The sequence below is a fragment of the Mastigoproctus giganteus genome, chromosome 12 (genome assembly GCF_048544385.1).
Source record: "Mastigoproctus giganteus isolate SK-2022 chromosome 12, ASM4854438v1, whole genome shotgun sequence".
Lineage (NCBI taxonomy): Eukaryota > Metazoa > Arthropoda > Arachnida > Uropygi > Thelyphonidae > Mastigoproctus > Mastigoproctus giganteus.
In genome coordinates this window covers 6,779,515-6,800,622 of record NC_143586.1, presented here as the reverse complement: position 1 = coordinate 6,800,622, position 21,108 = coordinate 6,779,515, and the positions used below count along the sequence as shown (strand labels likewise).

General features: G+C 38.1%; 1 protein-coding gene across 4 annotated transcripts in view; it reads left to right on the top strand.

Moving 5' to 3' along the window:
- LOC150076655 (RNA binding protein fox-1 homolog 2-like) overlaps positions 1–21,108 on the top strand; it is a 510,847-nt gene that overhangs the window by 375,563 nt on the left and 114,176 nt on the right. For all 4 annotated transcript variants that reach the window (XM_090386158.1, XM_090386157.1, XM_090386155.1 and 1 more), the window contains 2 exons: positions 12,750–12,822; positions 18,008–18,111. In XM_090386158.1, the coding sequence (XP_090242284.1) occupies positions 12,750–12,822; positions 18,008–18,111 (177 nt within the window). The remainder of the gene's footprint in view (positions 1–12,749; positions 12,823–18,007; positions 18,112–21,108) is intronic.

Below are 21,108 nucleotides of genomic sequence, written 5' to 3'. Positions count from 1 at the left end.
GCGAAATATAGGCCAATCACCTGCCTTCCAAAAATGTACAAGATCCTGACCAGCTGCATAACCAGGAAGATATCTGACCACTTGGAGAGCCAGAACGTAATGGCCAAACAGCAGAAAGGATGCAAGCGGCTGAGCAAAGGATGCAAGGAGCAATTAACCATAGATGCTGCTGTTATGGAGCAAGCCTACAAGAAGCGGCGCAACATGTACACAGCCTACATCGATTACTGCAAGGCTTTCGACTCCGTGCCTCAAAGCTGGCTAATAGAGGGCACTGAACATCTATAAAGTCAATCCGATAGTGGCAAACTTCCTAGCAGAAACAATGGCAAAATGGAGTATCACCATTAAGGTCGAAAACATCACAACCAGGCCAATCCCAATCAGGAGAGGAATCTTTCAGGGAGATGCCCTGAGCCCATTGTGGTTCTGTCTGGCACTTAACCCGCTACTACTATGCTCAACAGTAGCAAGTATGGATATAAGCTCAAAGAAGGAAGGAAGAACCTGTACACCCTCATCCACCTGATGTATATGGATGATATCAAGCTCTACGTGGGAACCGAGAAGCACCTCCAGCAACTCTCCAGATCACTGAAGAATTCAACATTCAATATTAGGATGGAATTTGGTCTAGACAAATGCAATACTCACGTATTGCACCAGGGTAAATTAGTCAGCCGAAATTACCAGCTTCAAACTGGTAAAGAGATCGAAGTCATGGCAGAGGGAGAGGCCTACAAATTCTTGGGGATGATGCAGGATCAGCAGTTACAGCACAAGGAAATTAAGGTCTGCCTGACCAAAAAATGCCATCAAACACTTAAAAGTCTGCTGAAATTAAAGCTGAATGGAGGGAACACAGTTAAAGCCATAAACACCTATGCAGTCCCAGTGCTGACATACTCCTTTGGGGTCATAGATTGGACTAACACCGAGTGGAGGATATCATGAAAAAGACAAGGACAATGATGACCAAGAGCCACCAGTACCACCCGAAATCTGCCGTGGAGAGACTGACAATTTCCCTGGAAGAAGGAGGAAGGGGCCTGATAGACTTCATTGAGCAACAGAAGACAGCAATAGTTAACCTGAAGGATTACTTCCAGAAACACACAGCAGCACTCCACCAGGCCATAAGGAAGATAGATAAGCGGTATACCCACTCAACCTAAGCAAGGAGTCCCCCCTCCTAACCAGGAGGTACAAATGAAGCTAGAAAGATGGGCAGAGAAGACACTCCATGGCAGACACTACAATGATCTCCATCAAGATCACATAGATAAAATTGCTTCCAATTCATGGCTCACGAGCACGACGCTTTTCCCCAAGACTGAAGGATTCATGCTCGCCATCCAAGACCAGATAATCAACACCAGGAACTATAGAAAATACATTGCCAAGGAGCCTGGAGTGTTCAATGACACATGTCGACGATGCCACCTGGCCTCAGAAACGATTCAACACATCACCGTGGGATGCAAGGTGATCACCCAGACTGAGTACACTCATAGGCACAACCATGTAGCCAGGATAATACATCAGAAGCCAGCAAGGAAATACCAGTTGATTGAAGAAAGTGTACCTTACTACAAGTACGAACCCCAGACAGTACTAGATACCCCAACCCACAAGCTGTACTGGGACCGTGCCATAATAACAAATAGGACAATCCTGCACAACAGACCGGACATAACCCTTGTGGACAAGAAGGAAAAGGCTACCTATCTGATTGACATAGCGGTATCCAACACTGGCAACCTGCAGAAAACCCATGGGGAAAAAATCAGGAAGTACAAGAACCTAAGACAGCAGATCAAAGAGATGTGGCATATGCAACAAGTAATGACCATCCCGATCATCGTGTCAACCACAGGTATGGTGCCAAAGGCCCTACATAACAGCCTAGCAGCAATAGGTCTACCAGCAAACACCTACAAGGAACTCCAGAAAGTCACAATCCCGAACACCTGTAGGATAGTCAGAGAGTCTAATGCTAATGCTAAAAGTCCCTCGACCAACAGTAACACCAAACACCAAACATTGGAGGCAAATTGCTGCTATGGATAAAGAGGTGGTTGAGGGGGAGAAGACAGAGAGTGGTAATTAATGGACACTGCTCATCGTGGACTAATGTTATTAGTGGAGTCCCTCAGGGTTCAGTATTGGGTCCTTTATTGTTTTCTGTATTTATAAATGATATTGATGATGGTATATCAAGCTTAATGTCCAAGTTTGCAGACGATACGAAGGTTGTCAGGGTTGTCAAGGACACTACTGACACTATGCTGCTGCAACAGGATCTGGAAAGGTTGAGCAGATGGGCTGAGAGGTGGCAAATGAAGTTTAACATTGACAAATGTAAAGTACTACATATGGGAAACAGCAACCTCAGAGCAACATATCAACTCTGTGGTACTACACTGACAGTGATAGAGAATGAAAGGGACCTGGGGGTGGTTGTGCAGGCAGATATGAAGTTCTCTGAGCAGTGCAGACGGGTGCAAGAGTAGCTCATGGTGTATTGTCAATGATATATAGGGATTTTTCTAGCAGGGATAAGGAGGTGATTATTCCCTTGTATAAGGCAATGGTCAGGCCACAACTAGAGTACTGTATACAGGCCTGGAGGCCTCATTTCAAGAAGGATGTAGAGCTGCTGGAACGAGTACAGAGAAGGGCAACAAGATTAGTGAATGGAACAAAGGGGTGCTCTTACGAAGAAAGGCTTACGTTTTGCTAATTACAGTGTATAGAGACTAGGCACCAGCGAGGTGATCTGATAGAGGTGTACAAAGCCTTGAATGGTTTGAGCATGCTCATTGCTGATGGGATTCTTCCTCTTGCTCAGAATAATCACCTGAGAGGGCATAAATTCAAATTGAGGAAAGACAGATGTAGGATAGATGTGCGGAAATTTGCCTTTAGCCAGCGGGTGGTTGGTAGGTGGAACAGACTTCCATCTCTTGTCGTGGAAGTTGATAGCCTAAATAAGTTTAAGGCTCAGCTGGACAAGTATTTCGAATGAACAGATGGGTGAAGTGGAAGTGGTTATTTTTTATTTATTTATTTTACTTTATTTTTTTTTTTGGCTGATGCTGCATAAGCTTGCTTTCTTGCCTCAACTAATGCTAATATCAACAACCACCCTGTGTACTTGGTAGCAATACCAGTCACAAGGTGGAACCCCCAGTCAGGGAGAAATAATATATAAGATCATTAATAATAATAATTATTAATGATTATTATTAATGATCTTATATATTATAAGATGTGAATTGGGGTCACATTGATGTGCAAATGTGACCCCAATTCACAAAGGAGGATCAAAGGCTGACACAAGTAATTATAGACCTGTGAGCTTAACTTCTGTTCCAGGAAAATTAATGGAGGCACTGGTTAAAGAAGCACTGCAGGATCATTTAGACAAGACTTCAGTTATAGCTCAGACACAGCATGGTTTTGTTAAGGGGAAGTCTTGCCTGACCAACTTGATTGGATACTATGATGCAGTCACAAAAGAACTGGATGCAGCTAATAACTTTGATATTATATACTTGGATCTTAGAAAGGCTTTTGATACTGTTGCACATGGAAGACTGCTACACAAATTGGAGCAGTGTGACATTGGAGGCAAATTGCTGCTATGGATAAAGGGGTGGTTGAGGGGGAGAAGACAGAGAGTGGTAATCAATGGACACTGCTCATCGTGGACTGATGTTATTAGTGGAGTCCCTCAGGGCTCAGTGTTGGGTCCATTATTGTTTTCTGTATTTATAAATGATATTGATGATGGTATATCGGGCTTAATGTCCAAGTTTGCAGACGATACAAAGGTTGGCAGGGTTGTCAAGGACACTACTGACACTATGCTGCTGCAACAGGATCTGGAAAGGTTGAGCAGATGGGCTGAGAGGTGGCAAATGAAGTTTAACATTGACAAATGTAAAGTACTACACATGGGAAACAGCAACCCCAGAGCAACGTATCAACTCTGTGGTACTACACTGACAGTGGTAGAGAATGAAAGGGACTTGGGGGTGGTTGTGCAGGCAGATATGAAGTTCTCTGATCAGTGCAGACGGGCTGCAAGAGTAGCTCATGGAGTATTGTCAATGATATACAGGAATTTTTCTAGCAGGGATAAGGAGGTGATTATTCCATTGTATAAGGCGATGGTCAGGCCACACCTAGAGTACTGTATACAGGTCTGGAGGCCTCATTTCAAGAAGGATGTAGAGCTGCTGGAACGAGTACAGAGAAGGGCAACAAGATTAGTGAATGGAACAAAGGGGTGCTCTTACGAAGAAAGGCTTAAGTTTTGCAAATTACAGTGTCTGGAGACTAGGCACCAGCGAGGTGATCTGATAGAGGTGTATAAAGCCTTGAATGGTTTAAGCATGCTCAATGCTGATGGGATTCTTCCTCTAGCTCAGAAAAATCACCTGAGAGGGCATAAATTCAAATTGAGGAAAGACAGATGTAGGATAGACGTGCGGAAATTTGCCTTTAGCCAGCGGGTGGGTGGTTGGTTGGTGGAACAGACTTCCATCCCTTGTGGTGGAGGGTGATAGCCTAAATAAGTTTAAGGCTCAGCTGGACAGGTATTTTGAACGAACAGAGGGGTGAAGTGGAAGTGGGTTTTTTTTTTTTTTTTGGCTGATGCTGCATAAGCTTGCTTTCTTGCATCAAATGCCTCTACTAATGCTAATGCTAATTCTAATAATAAAACATGGTCTATTTGCATTTTCTTTTGTTTTCTTCCCATTTTGATTTGTACGTTCTTCTGTCTAATGAAATTAATGCAGAAATCAACACAAAAGTGAAAACAAAATCTTGGAAACAAAAAAAGGTAGTTTGAATATTGGTGGTCAGCATGGTCATAACAAAGAAGCAGGTGTTCTTTGTTATTTTTTAATTTATTCTATTTGCATGAATTATTTGATTATAATCGATTCATTTATTCATATTACATCTCTTCATTATGATTTTATTTCAGTGTTAATTTGCATATTTGTATCATGAACCTGCATCATTGATTGGCTGAATTGACATGCACATTTACATTTTGTTTATTTGTTTAGTCTATAGAGGCTAAACAAAGAAATGTGACACAAAAACTAGGAAGATCAAGTATGCCAAGAAACCACCAAGTCCTGTTAGTATTTCTCCTCATTCTCAAAATCTGTGATCCTGTTTTGTGTCATCACCAATTTTGCACTTTCTTATTTTGCTGGTGTTTTTCCTTCTGCTTGGAAATTTTCTCATATAAAAAGGGTGATAAAATACGTTCTTTCCAATTATTACACAGTTACACTTACCTCTACCATTTTCAAAGTAATGAAGAGATCTATCAACTGCTAACTCTTAAACTGTTTTGAAACCATCTGATTAATGATCACTAATATGAATTCCACCAATGTCAATCCGCCAGTGATATAATGGCTTATTTGGAAATATCTAATGGAAAAATTGAGTGAAACTTGAGGAATTGTTGTTGACATCATGATCACAGTCGCTTTTAGATCATGTTTAGCATAAAGGTCTTCTAAACAAGCTCCCACCTTATGGCCTGTTTTTGCAGTTGGGTATCCAGTTCTCTCTCTCTCTCTCTCTCTCTCTCTCTCTCTCTCTCTGATTTTTCACTACAAGTAATGGTAGATGACTTTCTGTCTTTTGTCTTCTAACTTCTCCACAAACACTACTCAGTATTTATCATCTGTTCCTTAATTGATGATCTCCAGGTAATTCTTCAATGGTGCAAAGAAAACTTAGTTAACTCCAATCCTTCTAAAACTTAGTCCTGCCTTATTTCTTGCAAAAAAAGAGTCTACTGCTCCTCTCCTCATCTTCAATGACATTCGTATTTCTAGACATTATTGCATATCCCTATTAGGGATTACCCTGACTTCTAATCTCTCTTTCAGAAGTGTATCACAAATATTACTACCTTTGCTTCCAAAGAACTGGGTCTTTCTTTTCCATTCTCAATGTTACTTTTTTTTCTAAACAGGCACTCATTCTGCACAAATCTCAAGTCTGTCTTATGGAATATTGTTTTACATCTGTTATTAGATGTGAGAGTACTATTCCATGGAATATTATTCTTACATCCCCAAAACCTCTCTCACAACTTCTTGACTCCATTCAAAAGAGGGCAGTCAATTAATGACCCATTTATTACAGTCTCACTGCTCTCTGTGTCATAGATGTTCAGTTTTTGACTATGCCTTTTTTATAGATATTTCCATAGGCACTTTTTTTCTGATTTGATATTTGTAATTCTCCACTTTCTGATTTGATATTTGTAATTCTCCACTTTCTTCCAAACCAGGCTGAACATGTGCCACAAGTAGTCAGCATCCATTCGCTGTCTAACTCCGAACTTACAGAACCAAGTTTTCTCTTCATCCTCTATCCCATCTGTTTGTGTTTTCTGAAACAACCTTCATTTTCATATATATATATATATATATATATATATATATACAGGTAGTTCTCGATTTTATGAGTTAATTTGTTCCTAGCACGCACTCGTAAAGCAGGAATTTATTTCCCATAGACATAATGTTAAAAATAGGAGTTATGTTATCGACAATGAAATTAGTTAGCTAATTAGTTTATGTTTAAACAATGATTGATTTATCCAAAGAAATGAAAACATAGCCTGTAAAATCAAGCAAATTTTATAATAATAAAGAACTTATTTATGACTTACAAATGTTAAAGAATGTTTATTCTTCATCATCATCATTGACTAAATGCACACTCGCTCATCACTCATTATTGGCTCGGCACATTGTTGCACAAGGAGTCGTCTTCTTCAGAAATGCTTCAAGAGACGTTTATTTCCAAGATAATCTTATCTTTTCTTTATAGCATGCATAAGCATTTTAACAGAACACACAAATTGAAACTAACGTGATTTGTGCGGAGTAACAAGTTTGCAAAGCTTAAAAAAAAAAGGAATGAAGAGAAGGTTCTGAAAATTTATTATTTATTTACGTTTTTTATACGATTGCAGATTTCAATAAAGGGCAAACACATTTCTCCATAATAACGCAAAAACCCACACAATTCCAGCTATCGATATTTTTGCAAATGCAATAACATTGAGTTTACTACCCATTTATAACTGTTTGCAGTAACAGAAAAGCCCAATAAACCAGAAAGTGCAAATTGTTTTTTTTGTTTTATGGTCGTGACTTCCAGAAATGTGCTTTAGAAAAATATCACAAAGCCGGTTAAAAATTGGTTCTTATAACATATGATAACAATGAAAGTGCAGTGCATTTAATGATTTGAATTGGTAACTAATACAATTTACACTACAAAAAAGTTACCTTAAGTAGTTATATAGCGAAAATTTGAACTTCCGAGGTCGTGGAATGAATTCTTCTTCTCTTCTTCTTTGGTCCTTAGCTGGCAGCTGGGGGAGGCGGTTGGCCACGCAACCAGTATGCTGCTGTAGGTGCCGCAGGGTTTCGGACTTGCTCTGTGATGTTCTTCCATACCTTACGATCCATGGCTTCAGTCCTGGCCTGGTTAAGGTCGAGACGTCGGCTCTTCAAGTCATCTTCCACTTGCTTGGCCCACGTTTTCCTAGGCGCGGTCCGTTGGATGCTCCATTGGGTGGGTCGTTGTCTCCAAAGGAGTGTGGATGGTATTCTGTTCGTGCCCATTCTACATACGTGGCCAAACCATCTGAGCCTTCGCTTCTGGATTTGGTCGGCAATGGTTGGTTGCTGTTGGCATCTGGCGCGGATGGTATCATTAGTGATGCGGTCGCGAAGAGAGATGCCCAAGATCTGCCGCAGGCATCGCATTTGGAATACCTCAAGTTTGTTCAAATCTAACTTGAGACAAATCCATGTTTCCGATCCGTAAAGAAGAATGGGCAGGATCAAAGTCCGGAAGAGTCGGATTTTAGTCTTTGTGGAAATGTTGGTCCTCTTCCACAGACACCATTTGAGCGAGGCGAACGCAGTGGCCGCCTGTCCAATTCTGCTGTGAATTTCCATGGTGGATGCAACTTTCTTCTCCTGGACCAGCGACCCAAGGTATTTAAAGTCCTGCACTTGCTCGATCTGGACGCCTTCGAGATAGATGGTGGCTTGCGACCCATCTGTTGTCAGGGCCTTTGTCTTACCAGCATTGATCTTCAAACCGTATGGCCGGGCAATGCGGGCAATGTCGTAGAGGATTTCCGTGGCTTCAGCGTCGTTACCGGCAAGGATAGCACTATCATCAGCAAACATCAGGTCAGTCACATAGTGATCCTTGTCATATTGTATGCCCTGTCTGTTTCTGAATGCTTGCCTCATAATGGCGTCGACCACGATGTTGAAAAGCAACGGGGAGGCTACATCCCCTTGGCGGACTCCAGTTTGGATGGTAAATTCCTCAGATAAATCGTTCTGGATGCGCACCTGGCTGGTTAAACCGTTGTATGCAGTTTGGAGGAGTGTGATGACTTTTCGAGGTACATGTTCAACCTCTAGTAGTTTCCATAAGGCAGGCCGGTGGACACAGTCGAAAGCAGACTTAAAGTCAATGAAAACAATGACGGTTCGCTGTCCACACCGGATCCTCTCCTCCATCAGCTGACGAATGGCAAAGATTTGATCACAGCATCCTCGCCCGGGTCTAAATCCTGCCTGTTCTTCTCGACTAGTTTGCTCGCGATGTTTTTGCAGTCTTGACTGGATAATCTTCATAAAGACCTTTCCAATGATGGAAAGGAGGCTGATGCCACGGTAGTTCTTGCAGTCCCGGTTATCACCTTTCTTGTGGATCGGTACGATAATGGCTTTCCTCCATGTTAATGGAATTTGTTCAGTGCACCAGATGGTTTTGAGGAGTGAGTGTAGTCGGCGAAGCAGTACATCTCCCCCGGCTTTGATCGCTTCTGTGGTGACTTGGTCCACTCCTGGTGCCTTGCCATTCTTCAGGGATTGTATGGCTGCTTTCACTTCTTCTACTGTAGGCTCAACATCGACCATGGAGACCTCAGGGGGGTCGATCGAGAGTGCTGTTGCTGGCGGTCCCTGAGGTGGGGCGTGATTATACAGAGCTTTGAAGAATTCACTCCACCGTTGCAGGCGTTCGGATGGTGATCGCACGAAGGTCCCATCAGCATTCTTGATGTTGTCACTAGTCAATTTAGTCTTTCCACTCAGACATCTGAGGGTGCGGTAGAGAGTGCGGTACTCGTTTTTGGATGCCGCCACTTCAAGATCGTCTGCCACTTGGTTCCAGTATGCTTCTCTTTCTGCTGTCATTCTTTGTCGGACTTCTCGGTTTAGCTGCCGGTACCGTTCAAAGTCGACCAACTTTGCCTGTTTCCGTTTGTCCACGAGGTCGAGGCACTCGTCTGATATCCATGGTTGCGTTCGACGTCGGGCAGGTGGACATAGGGTCTTGGCACATTCCAGGATGGCATCAGAGATCTGCTTTTCTTCTTCATTTATATCCTCGGGCACGGCCAGCATCTCGAAGCGGTTGGATAGGGCGATCTGATATGCCTGTTTGTTGGCAGCATTCATTAGCTGCCTCCAGTCCAGCTTGGCTGACCGAGATGATCTTTTTGCATGCCGTAATTTGAGCTGCACCTTAGCCCGGATGAGGTAATGATCAGATCCGCAATCAGGTCCCCTCATGGCACGAACATCCATGAGTGATGAGCGAAATCTGGCATTGATCAAAATGTAGTCCAGGATTGCTGAGTCCTTGCCAGATGGATTTCGCCATGTAAGTTGATGTTTTTGAGGGTGCTGGAAATGGCTGTTTCCAATGATCAGGTTGTTAGATGCGGCAAAGGACAACAAACGTAGTCCGTTGTCATTGATCTTCCCATGGCCAAACTTGCCCATTGTTGTTTCCCAACCAGATCTGTCCACACCAATATGGGCATTAAAGTCCCCTGCGAGGATGATCACTTCTGTCTGCGGAATTGAATCCAGCGTATGTTGAAGCTGGTTGTAGAAGTCATTCTTGGTCGGGTCCAGGCTAGTCTCAGTTGGCGCATAGGCGGAGATAATATGGGTCTTGATGGTGCCCTTGACAGTAAGGACTGCCAGGCGGTCCGATATTGGTTGGAAAGCGATCACACTACTGGTGGCCTGAGCATCGACCATAAAGCCCACTCCTGCTTCTCGTTTCTCGCCACCAGAGTAGAATAGCATAACCGCTTCGTTAGGTGCTGGTGGTTGGATGATCATCGTTCCAGACCCGGTGAGCCTTAATTCAGATAATGCTGCGATTGATATCTTGCACCTAAGTAGTTCTTGGGCAATGATTTCCTTTTGTCCAACGTGGTGCCCCGTTCGAACATTCCATTCGCCAATGTTAATTGTCCTTTTCGGCGTAGTAAGTTTATTGCTGTGGCCAGTGATCCACTTCACACCAGCACCCTGGGTCCCCAGTGCTGGCGCATCGGCTACCCCGGATGCGGTAACATTGTTATAACAGCTTGTTCTGTGGCCAGTGGTCCACTTCACACCAGTACCCTGGGTCCCCAGTGCTGGCGCATCGGCTACCCCGGATGCGGTAACATTGTTGTAAGAGCTTGTTCCGAATTTCATGCGGTTTCTTGCCTAGTTTCCCCGGTTTCCCGGTTCTGGTCATTTCGGCAGGATGACCACCCTCCTCCTTTCGCAGCCGGGCTTGGGACCGTCCATGGCGGAGTGGAATGAATTACCAAAAAACAATGTGTTATTGGGTTCACATTATGATTTTGCAATATGATGCTACTGGATTAATATCGTAAAGCGGGGTACACTGTATTGTATAGCTACGTGCATAGTTTGAAATGCGATATTTATGAATGTTTAACATTCATTTTTTGCAATTAATGTTCATATTTTCGATACATGATACTTGGGAAAAAAAAAAACTCGTAAACCCGGGAACTTGTAAAGTGAGAACTGCCTGTATATATATCTTGAAAATCAAGTTTACAGAAATTCAGGCTCAACATCATGTATCTTCTGTCTTCTCAACCTTCAACTCATGCAAGTTACTAAATACTAAAGGTTATAATTACTTTTGTTTTTGAGGTTTCATAGAGAGAGAGAGAGATCAGTGGATCATAGGACCTGACTAAACTAGGACTGAAGATCTCACTACAGATGCCAGTTGGTTTTTCTTCTGTATGTGTGAGGTTCAAATTCAGTTTTAAGTGTTTTTACTTGAATACATACAGCACAGTTTGCTCTATTCTAAAATTTCCATAAAAAGAGTTCTTGTGGCTGGTGGATTACGAATTCATGTTAACTTGAAATGTGCAAAATCCAGATTTTTGAAATATGTAGAAATGCATATCATCTCAAACTTGGATAACTGAATGGATAACTATATTTATTACAATAAATTTTTGATGGAATATTATAAAATAAGTAACATATCTTATGAATTTTTTTTTTTTTTTAAATTAAGGTTAGGTTAATTTTAGCTGAATTATTAGAATCAGTGTATATATATATATGACACATTAGTCAATTTAACCCCAGGGGCTCACATCTGGTGAATATAGGTTTGGCATACTCAGGGTCCTGAGCTGGATATCATCATTCTTCTCTTTCTTGGTGATTCCCTTCTACTTCTCTCTCTCTCTCTCTCTCTCTCTCTCAGTAATTCAGAAATTTTTTTTGTCTGGTGCAGCATAAATCTCAGCCTTCCTTGCACCATATGGCTAATAATTATAAAAAAATAATAATAATTATAGCACTTTTTATTTACAATGGGTAGGAACTAGTTATTTTGCATAGCAGTTGATGTGGTCCTTCAGAAACTGTTTGATTAAATACAATCTAACAATCTTAAACTATTTTGACATGTATCACAAAATAAACAGTGAAATTTTCATATTATGAGAGTATGTGTGATATACAGTAGAATATATGAAGGACATATAATAAATTTGGATTAAACAGTAGCTGTGTGCAAGAAAATGATTGATGGCTTCTAAATGCTTTTGAATAAAGGACTAACAATATTAGAAAAAATGTCATCAATCACTAGACTGACATTGGTCACTCAGAAATGCAAAACTTTTCAAACGCTGTATCAGTTTGTTTATGTGAATGAAAATTTGAGCAAAACTGAAACAGTGAAAAGCACAATAATGATATTATCATTAGAAATTATTTTAAGGAATATTAAAGAATCTTATAAATGCCTATTCATTCTTTAAAAAGTATATTTATTTTGCAGGAGTAATAGCCAGTATTGCTCATTGTATATAGTACAGAAGTGCCTTTGTACATTTTTTGTATATCACTGTTCTCATTATAATTTCTAGGCAAATAATATTTTGCAATCTTTACTGAATCTTTACTTTCTGAATTTCCTAACACTGTTTATAGCAGCTGCAGATGCAGAAAATATATCAGATTGTAGGGCCCTTTAAGCTCCTAGTTCTTTCTTATTTATCCAGTGGAAATTTTATAGCCTTTTGTCACTAGTTGCATTTTTCATATTTATTTTTGAATAAATCAGATATAATATTAAAACAGAAAAATAAATAAAACAAAAGCAAAAAACTTTAAATATTTACTTTATTATTTTCTAATTGGTTATAATAACAATATAAATTTATTTTCTCATTAAAAAAATATTTAAACATGAACTTTAATTGTTTGTAAATTGATTATATAACTGTTTATATCATATACAAATGTTTTGTGTTATTGTTCTAAGCCCTCCCGTGGAAAATATATACTGATGGTAATTTATTATATAAATGTTAGTCTTGTCCTTCACAGAGGAGTATATCAAGACCCTTTCCTAGCTTATGCAGGAGCAGACAGATACCAGTTACCTGTAAGTATTATGCTTATTTATGCCTGTAAGTATCATATTTATATATGCATTTCATGACATTTATGAATACAATGTATTTTCACATTTAAATATTAAAACAATTGTATTTAATAACAATTAAAACTGCCAGCCATAAAAATACAAATGAAGCAGAAGAAAATATTTAAAAGAATAATAAATAAATATGTATATATAGACTACCTTGTTGTTTAACAAGATGCAAGGTTTAATAAATGCAAGGTACTTCATATGGAGGAGCATTAAACCCAGATCAACATGCCAACTGAGTCAGACATGAAGTTTTCGAAGCAATGCAGTGGACAGCTAGGAGCATGAGGCGTTTTGTTAGTGATGTGCAAAAATTTTGCCTGCAGGAATAAGGAGGTGATTATCTTGTTGTATAAGACAATGATTAGGCCTCATCTTGAGTACTGCATACAGGTTGTTGTTGTTATTTGGTTTTTAGGAGCATTAGCAACTAAGGCCATATTGCTCCGGGATATGCGGTGGTCATTTCCTGACCTTTCCGCATCCTCCGTATTTGGTGGTGACGGGCTCGAACCCCGGTCTAATCAAGAAACATGTGTTACGCACTGCTGCTCCTTCCCACCTGGCTACGGAGGCGCCCCATACAGGTCTGTAGACTAATATCATTTTAGGAAGGATGTGGGAATGGGTGCAGAGAAGAGCAATGAAATTATTGAGGGGAATGATTTAGGTGTTTAAGGCTTTGAATGGATTGAATAAGCTCAATGCTGACAGTATCCTGTCTTTTGCACAGACTACGTGGGGGGGGCAAAATTAAAAATTGAGATAAGATGTTTACAGATAGATGTGTTGAAATTTGCCTTCAGCCAGCAGGCTGTTAATTGTTGGAATGAACCATCTGGTGTTGTGAAAGTGGATTGTTTGAATAAATTCAATGAAGAACTAGACAAACTGTTTAGAGGAGATGGACAGGTGATGTGGAAATTGGTGTTTTTTTTTTTTTTTCTTTTAGCTGGTGCTTGTACACTTACAAAATATGTGTTGAGGCTGCTATACTGAGCTTTTAGGTAAGACACAGAATCTTAGTGAGTATACTAATATGCTATTAGCTTCTTAAAATGACAAATATCAAGAATTAAATATTTGATAATGACTCCAGTATATCAGAAAAGTTAGATGACCAGGCTGTTATTCTTCAAAGGAATAACATTTTGATATATTCTCCAAGTGATGCTCATGCACTTAATCTGGTAGCAGTTAATGATATAACCCAGTGTTCTGAAAGTGTAAAGTGCTTTTGAGGTGTTCAAGATTTGTAAATATTTTTCACTGACTGCCCAACCAAATAGAAAACTAAAAGATGTGATAAAAATGCAGTCTTTGGTATCACTCTGACACTTGATACTGTTCCTAAGTAGATGTTTTTCTACCAATTGTAGTATTCATCTACAAAGTAAACCCAAAAATGATCAAAGGAAAATACAGTTTATTATCAAAATAATTAACAAATAATAGTTTATAAAAGAATGCTGGAAGAATCCTCCATTGTTAGCAACACATAAATTCACACTTTTGATCATGTTGCAAGTGATGTGACAAAAGAGTTTGTGTCGATTCACTCCTGACTGTATATTCAGTGCTCACTTTCAGCTGCTGAATGCTTTGTGGATTGCTCTCATAAGCTCTCTGCTTTAATAACCTTCATTAAAAAAAAGAAGTCTAGGGATGTTAAATCAGGCGAGTTAGATGGCCAAAGTCAAAAGGACTTTGGCCATCTAACCATTTTTTGGCCATTTTTGATGTGATTTGATTCCCAAAAAAAAACTTCTGCAATATTTCATAACACATTGAATATCTGTTATAGCAGTTTGTCCCATCCTGTTGGAGTTCAATTTGCTGTTTATGATGTCTTGGTGAACATCACTGATGAGAGTTTGTTCAAAAAATATGAACCCAACTAACCTCCTTCAAGACATGCCACATTAATCATTGATTTTTTTTGGCCACGTAAGAGGACTTAGGAAAAAATATGAGGATTTTCAGCATTCCATATTCTCCAATTTTGACTGCCAATGTGTAGCCACTAAAATGAAACTAACTTTGAAAAAACTTTTCACTGACAGAGTGAATTTCACCCACTTTTTAAACTTTTGAGTAAACTTTTAAATCAGCAACAGTACTGTAATGTTTTAACATTATCCTGATCAAAGGACAGGATAATATTTGGAGATTGCAAAATTGTTTGTCTGATGTCATCTAAAGTGTCATGTGTAAGAACACTCCTTCTTTCACATTCCTTATTCCCAACTAATCCTCACTTACAATACTTCTTTATTGTCTTGAAAATTGCAGCTTTGCATGGACAGTCCAGTCACTGTAATGGAATTTTTCAACAAACTTTTGATAACATTCACTGTAAGATAAGACTTAACAGCAAATATCAACAAAATACATCTCAAGAATATTCTTGACCTCATCATTACTTATGAATTAGATGACATCACATGGCTTAAAATACAAGACCATTGGCAGGTAGTGATCATGCAGTTGAAGATGAAGAAAGATGTTGCAGTAGCTAAAGGTAAAGGCACAGGTTTTAATTTCAGAAGAGGAGACTTTGACAGTTTAAGGCACTGTATGGCATCTATTAATTGGGCAGATTGCAGAGTAAGGGCAGATATACTTGAATTAAGGAATATCTTTAAGACAAAAATCACAGAAGCCCACAAATGTATAAATACCATTAAGAAAATATTGCAGGACCAGGCGGCTGAAATGGATGAATGCAGAGCTGGCTGGTTAAATAGAGCAGAAAAAGATAGCATGGGACAGTTACAGAGCAATGAAGAGTACTGAAGCCTACAATAGTTACACGTTGATTTGTAATAGCACCTTTCTCTCTCTTTGCTCGCGTAGAACTGGCTAAGAGAGCAAAGAATGGAGACAAGGAATTTTTCATGTGAATACAAGGAGGAGAAAACGAATCAGATCGGATCCCTTGTGCATGGGTGTGGGAAAGTCTTAGGCAACCAGGTGATGTTGCAGATGAATTAAACAGGTACTTTGCATCTTTCTTTAATGAAGAAAGATCTGTCATGCTGAGAAGAGGCTGTGCAAGTGAGGCTGAGTCATATTAAATTAGCCATTTCAAAATTACAGAGGACTGTTTATTAGAAACACTTTCTAGCATAAAGGCAAGTAAGGCTCCTAGAGCTGATAGTATTTACCTAGTATTATTATTATTATTATTAGCTTTTATGGTGCAAGGAAGCCTGAGGCTTATGCTGCACTAGCCAAAAAAATCCCCGAATTACCCTTAGAGAGAAAGAGTCAAAAGTAGAAGGGAATCACCAAGAAGAGAAGAATGATAATATCCAGCTCAGGACCCTGGGTGTGCCAAGCCTGAGCTGGATATTATTATTTTTCTCTTCTTGGTGATTCCCTTCTACTCTTCTCTCTCTCTCTCCCTCTCTCTCTCTCTCTCTCTCTCTCTCAGGGTAATTCGGGAATTTTTTTGGCTTGTGCAACATAAGCCTCAGGCTTCCTTGCACCATATAGCTAATAATAGTAATAGTAATACTAAGTAAATACTATCAGCTCCCAGAGCCTTACTTGCCTTTGAACCACTGAAGTTAATTATGAGGGCATCTTTGGACCCAGGAGACTCCAATTCCTTTGGATTGGAGAACTGCCAGCATAACACCAATACATAAAGGCAGTTCAAGAGCAAAGTTGGTAACTACTGACCGATTAGTCTGACTTTGCTGGTAGGAAAAATCTTAGAAAAAATTATTTGGAGCATAATCCAGGGACTTTTAGATAAATATGGCATTCTGAATAACACACAGCATGGTTTTGTTCAGTTTTGTTAAATCATGTTTCATTAACTTAGTAAGACTATTTGACATAGTTACTCATGAGCTGGATGTAGGGAACAATTTCGATATAGTTTATTTGGATTTTAGTAAGGCATTTGACTCAGTCCCTCATGAGAGGTTGTTATTGATTGATTGATTGATTGATTGATTGCAGTTTTGGCTTAATTTCATTAACCAGGTAAGTTGCTGTAGTTAGCAAGTTTTCTTCCTTTCATTACATTTTGATTTGTGCCATACAGTATTTTAACGTGTAATACTTTGTTTCAATACTGTGCCATGCAGTACTAAAACAAGTTCTACCTTTACTGGTTTACTTAATGATAAAGTTTCGGTGGTGATCCCAGAAACTTTCATTGGAAGAGGAGGATTGGGGGGTGGGGATTGATAAATTAAACTGAATTTAATCAATTTACTAATATTAATTAGCATTAATATTAGTAAAGTAATATGGCCAGGAAATTGAATTCAAGTTTTAAATTTTACAAAATTGGGCCTTATTGACAAATTTTAGGGTGGACCATAAAGTGTACATTTAAAATTATATACTGTATTTTGGAAAAAAAAAATTGAAAGTATTAAAACTATTTTTTAATGATTCTTTTTCTTTGTAGGTAATAGCTGCATTCATAGATTTTTCAAGTCCATAAAATTTTAAAGGATGCATGTTCTACAAGAAAGTTTTTACTAAAATACTTTGCCAAAAGCATGTTATACTGTTTAACACTTAGGATAAGTAAATAATTTTAAATGTCCACTTTTGCTTTTATTGCAACTTATTTCATGAATAATCTTATAACTAAATTTTAAGAGAATATGAAAAAATATGGTAGCACTGAGAATTATTATTTTAAAATTAATATTTAATTTTTAAATAAAATTTCATTATTTCGTAATATTTACAAATATATTAAAAATTAATACTAGTAACTAATATTAAATGTTAATAAGTAAGAAAGCGATCTGGGTCTGTATATACCAGTATCATTTTTTTTTTCACAGCAGTAATGAAACGTGTAGAAATAGTACATTATATATTGGCGCCTCCGTAGCCAGGTGGGAAGGAGCAGCAGTGCATAGCACATGCTTCTTGATTAGACTGGGGTTCAAGCCCGTGACCACCAAATACGGAGGATGCGGAAAGGTCAGGGAATGACCACCGCATTTCCCGGAGCAATATGGCCTTAGTTGCTAATGCTCCTAAAAACCGAATAACAACAACAACATTATATATTATTTGCTGTTTATGCTAATAAATTGATGCACTTTCTACTTTTTTTTATTTATTAATTTATTTAATTTTTTTGTATATGTATATATAGGCATCATATGCAGCAAGTGCAGCATATACAGCAGCAGCAGCTAGGAGTTATGCAGCTGCAGCTGCAGCAGCCCAGCCAGTAGCATCATATACAGCCGTTGCAGGGTAAAAACAGTTTTGAGTCTTCTAATATTTTTGACTTTTGTGCATGCTATTTCTAAATAATGTATGGCAAGAAATTTTTGAAATGTTGCCTGCTTGCCTAATTATAGTAGAAATGTAAAAATTGATAGAGATCGAGTGTTTAGTTGCATCATGCTGATGTGGAATGGGTTTAAAGCACAGTTTATCTTAAGGCACTTTGAGCAGTGCAGTTTTCTGTTCTAGATTTTATTTAAGCATTTACTTAAAATGAATAAAAATGCCAGCTGAATTCTTTGCATTCTGGTTGCATGCAGTGTTCTATTATTGTGTGTATTTGTCTAAATAAATTGTCTTTTAAAATCTGGCTTAACCCTTTGCATTTGCACTTGTGGATATGCATCTGTTGTGAATATGAAGAAATTTTATCATTCAGCTTTCAGTGTATAAAGTACACAGTGCAATGAATGCAATATAGTGTTGACTTTTTGATTTAGGACATAATTGAAAGTTCCTAGAATTTATTAAATTCTCAGATCCCATTGAGATGTATTGCCATAAGTCTTATAAATAGCTTAACAATAAATAAGATCCATAATAGTTTCATTCACTCTAGGAATAAACTATTTACATTATTTTTTTATAGAGAAATATAGTTCACCATATTCTTTAGAACCCGTTTCTTTCTCATTTTAAAAGATGCCATTTTGAACGTGAAAGATACCTTGTGTCATTTTCTGATAGTTATTGCTGATTATATCATGCATAATTTTCCTGATAAATGGCCATATTATGTTTAAGACGTTAGATGATTTATAGAACTTCTTAATGTACCGTTATGTGATCGACTTAATAATGAAAATAGCAATTGAGCTATTATACCGTCAATTAAGCTCTTATTGCTATTTTCATTATTAAGTTTAAGACTTTAGTAACTAATCTCAATATGAATTAGCCCATATTAACTTGAATTGCTCTTTTCCATAGTGTTGGGTCATCTTTTCAGATTATAAGGGAGTGCAAAGAGGGGAGAGGGACAAGAGTGCTTTTCCATGTTGACTCATATAGGTTGAGAAATATATAGCATATTACTTTGTGATTAGCTTGTTTCACTATGTAATCAATCAAAAATATTGTCATCCCTTGGCTACTTTTCTGCAACTCATATTGTCAATAAAATGTTTTATAGTTATTAATTCCCCTGGATAAGTTACAAAAATATTTATGTTATTTAATGAAAAGCATCAGTTTCTTTTGGCAGTAGAGTACATTTAAAGCAACTCTGGACACACACAGTTGCCTTCTGTGTTAGAAAAAGGTTATGAAAGACAAAATGTTAATAATTAATTAATAAGTCAGTAATCATGAACTACAAAGTTATTACTGATTGCAAATTTAATGATATCACTATAACTTTATGCCATTTTACTTGTACTTCTTCAGGCTTCATAGAAGATTTCCGATAGCATTCAGCATTTTATCCAATTAAATTCATTAATGGCATAGACAATATTTTAACTGTTTGAACATAGTGTTTTTCAAGGTGTAATCTTCTTTCTATTTATCCTTGTTGTTCACATTAAAGACTGAAAATGATGGTTGCCTCAAAAAGAAAAAGGAATACTAAGTCAGATATACTTCTCTCACAAAGGCTGACAAAAATCATAGTCTGATTTTTGGTGAAGTCCACGGTATTCACTTTCTGTTCGTTTTCCAATAGCAGTACTAAATAGTATTGTCAGAGAGTGTTGTATACAAGTGTCGGACAAATACATGTAAAAGACAGCTGAAAAGATATACAGGAGAGAACCAAGGATTAGAAAAGAAGTTTTTCATACCAAATGAAAGCTAGTCTCAACCACTGCACTAGAATAACTATAAAATAAGAATTAAAAATAGCAAATACTTAAATTCTTCTGCAATTTAAAAGTCCAAACTCAGTTATGGTAGTGAGGCATTATATGTGACATTGATACAGGTTCTGCACATCACCAAAAAATTATACAGCCCATAACGTGAAGTTTTAAAAACTCTTCTTGCTTGGTGGCTGTCTTAAAATACAAAAATAAACTGAATCTGGTCCTTGTGATTTATGGTTACCTCCTCCAGGTTACTAGAGCCTTGGAAAAACCCACTTAGCTTGGAAAAATGGTGTATCCTAGTTAATATTGTTGACCACCCGTGAATTTTGCAGCACCTGTCTATGCATTTGATTTGCATAGAGTCAGTAAGAGTGAAGCATTAAAATGCTTCACTGTTACTTACTCTTATTGTTGCTAGTGATAAGTATAATAATAATTACTAGAGGGCTTTGTCCCCTGCTCACTGTGTGTGTCTCTTCCTCAGCTATGGATACATAAATACATTATATATGGAAATCAAGAATGGTACCACATGGTCATGCTAGATAAACAAAGCACGTGCACGAGGTTTATCTAGCATGACCACACTAAAATAGAAGCTTGTTTTGTCACAGTAAAACAAGCTTCTTTTATGTATTTGTTACATATTACCACGTAACCCACATCCCTCTCTCCCATTGGCTGAATAACAATCACTAGGGGGAAAATTATTTTAATGTGTAGAAAGATAATATTAATTTGTTGTAATTTGTTGTTAGTGTCTAAAATTAGTTAATTAGTTACATAAAACTGTAACTGATGAGGATGAATTGCTTACAGTTACTGTTGTTTAAAATCAAACTGTGTAATAAAAGAAGTCATCGTGAGTAGGCTCCATGCAGATTTAACTCTCATAATAAAATAAATTCTTTTGTAATTGACATCATCTTGCTATATGCTGTATCTTAATGCATAGAATAGATTTATGACTGGATGCTGTGCATATTTTCCCTTGCTCAAAATTTAATATTTGCTTGTTAGCTTTGTTCTATTTAAATATACATAATTTTCGGCACCAAATGTTTCCTTTGCTTTGGGAAATCCTCAGAGTATTCATTTCACCAATTTTTTAGCATTAGCATTAGTAGAGGCATTTGATGCAAGAAAGCAAGCTTATGCA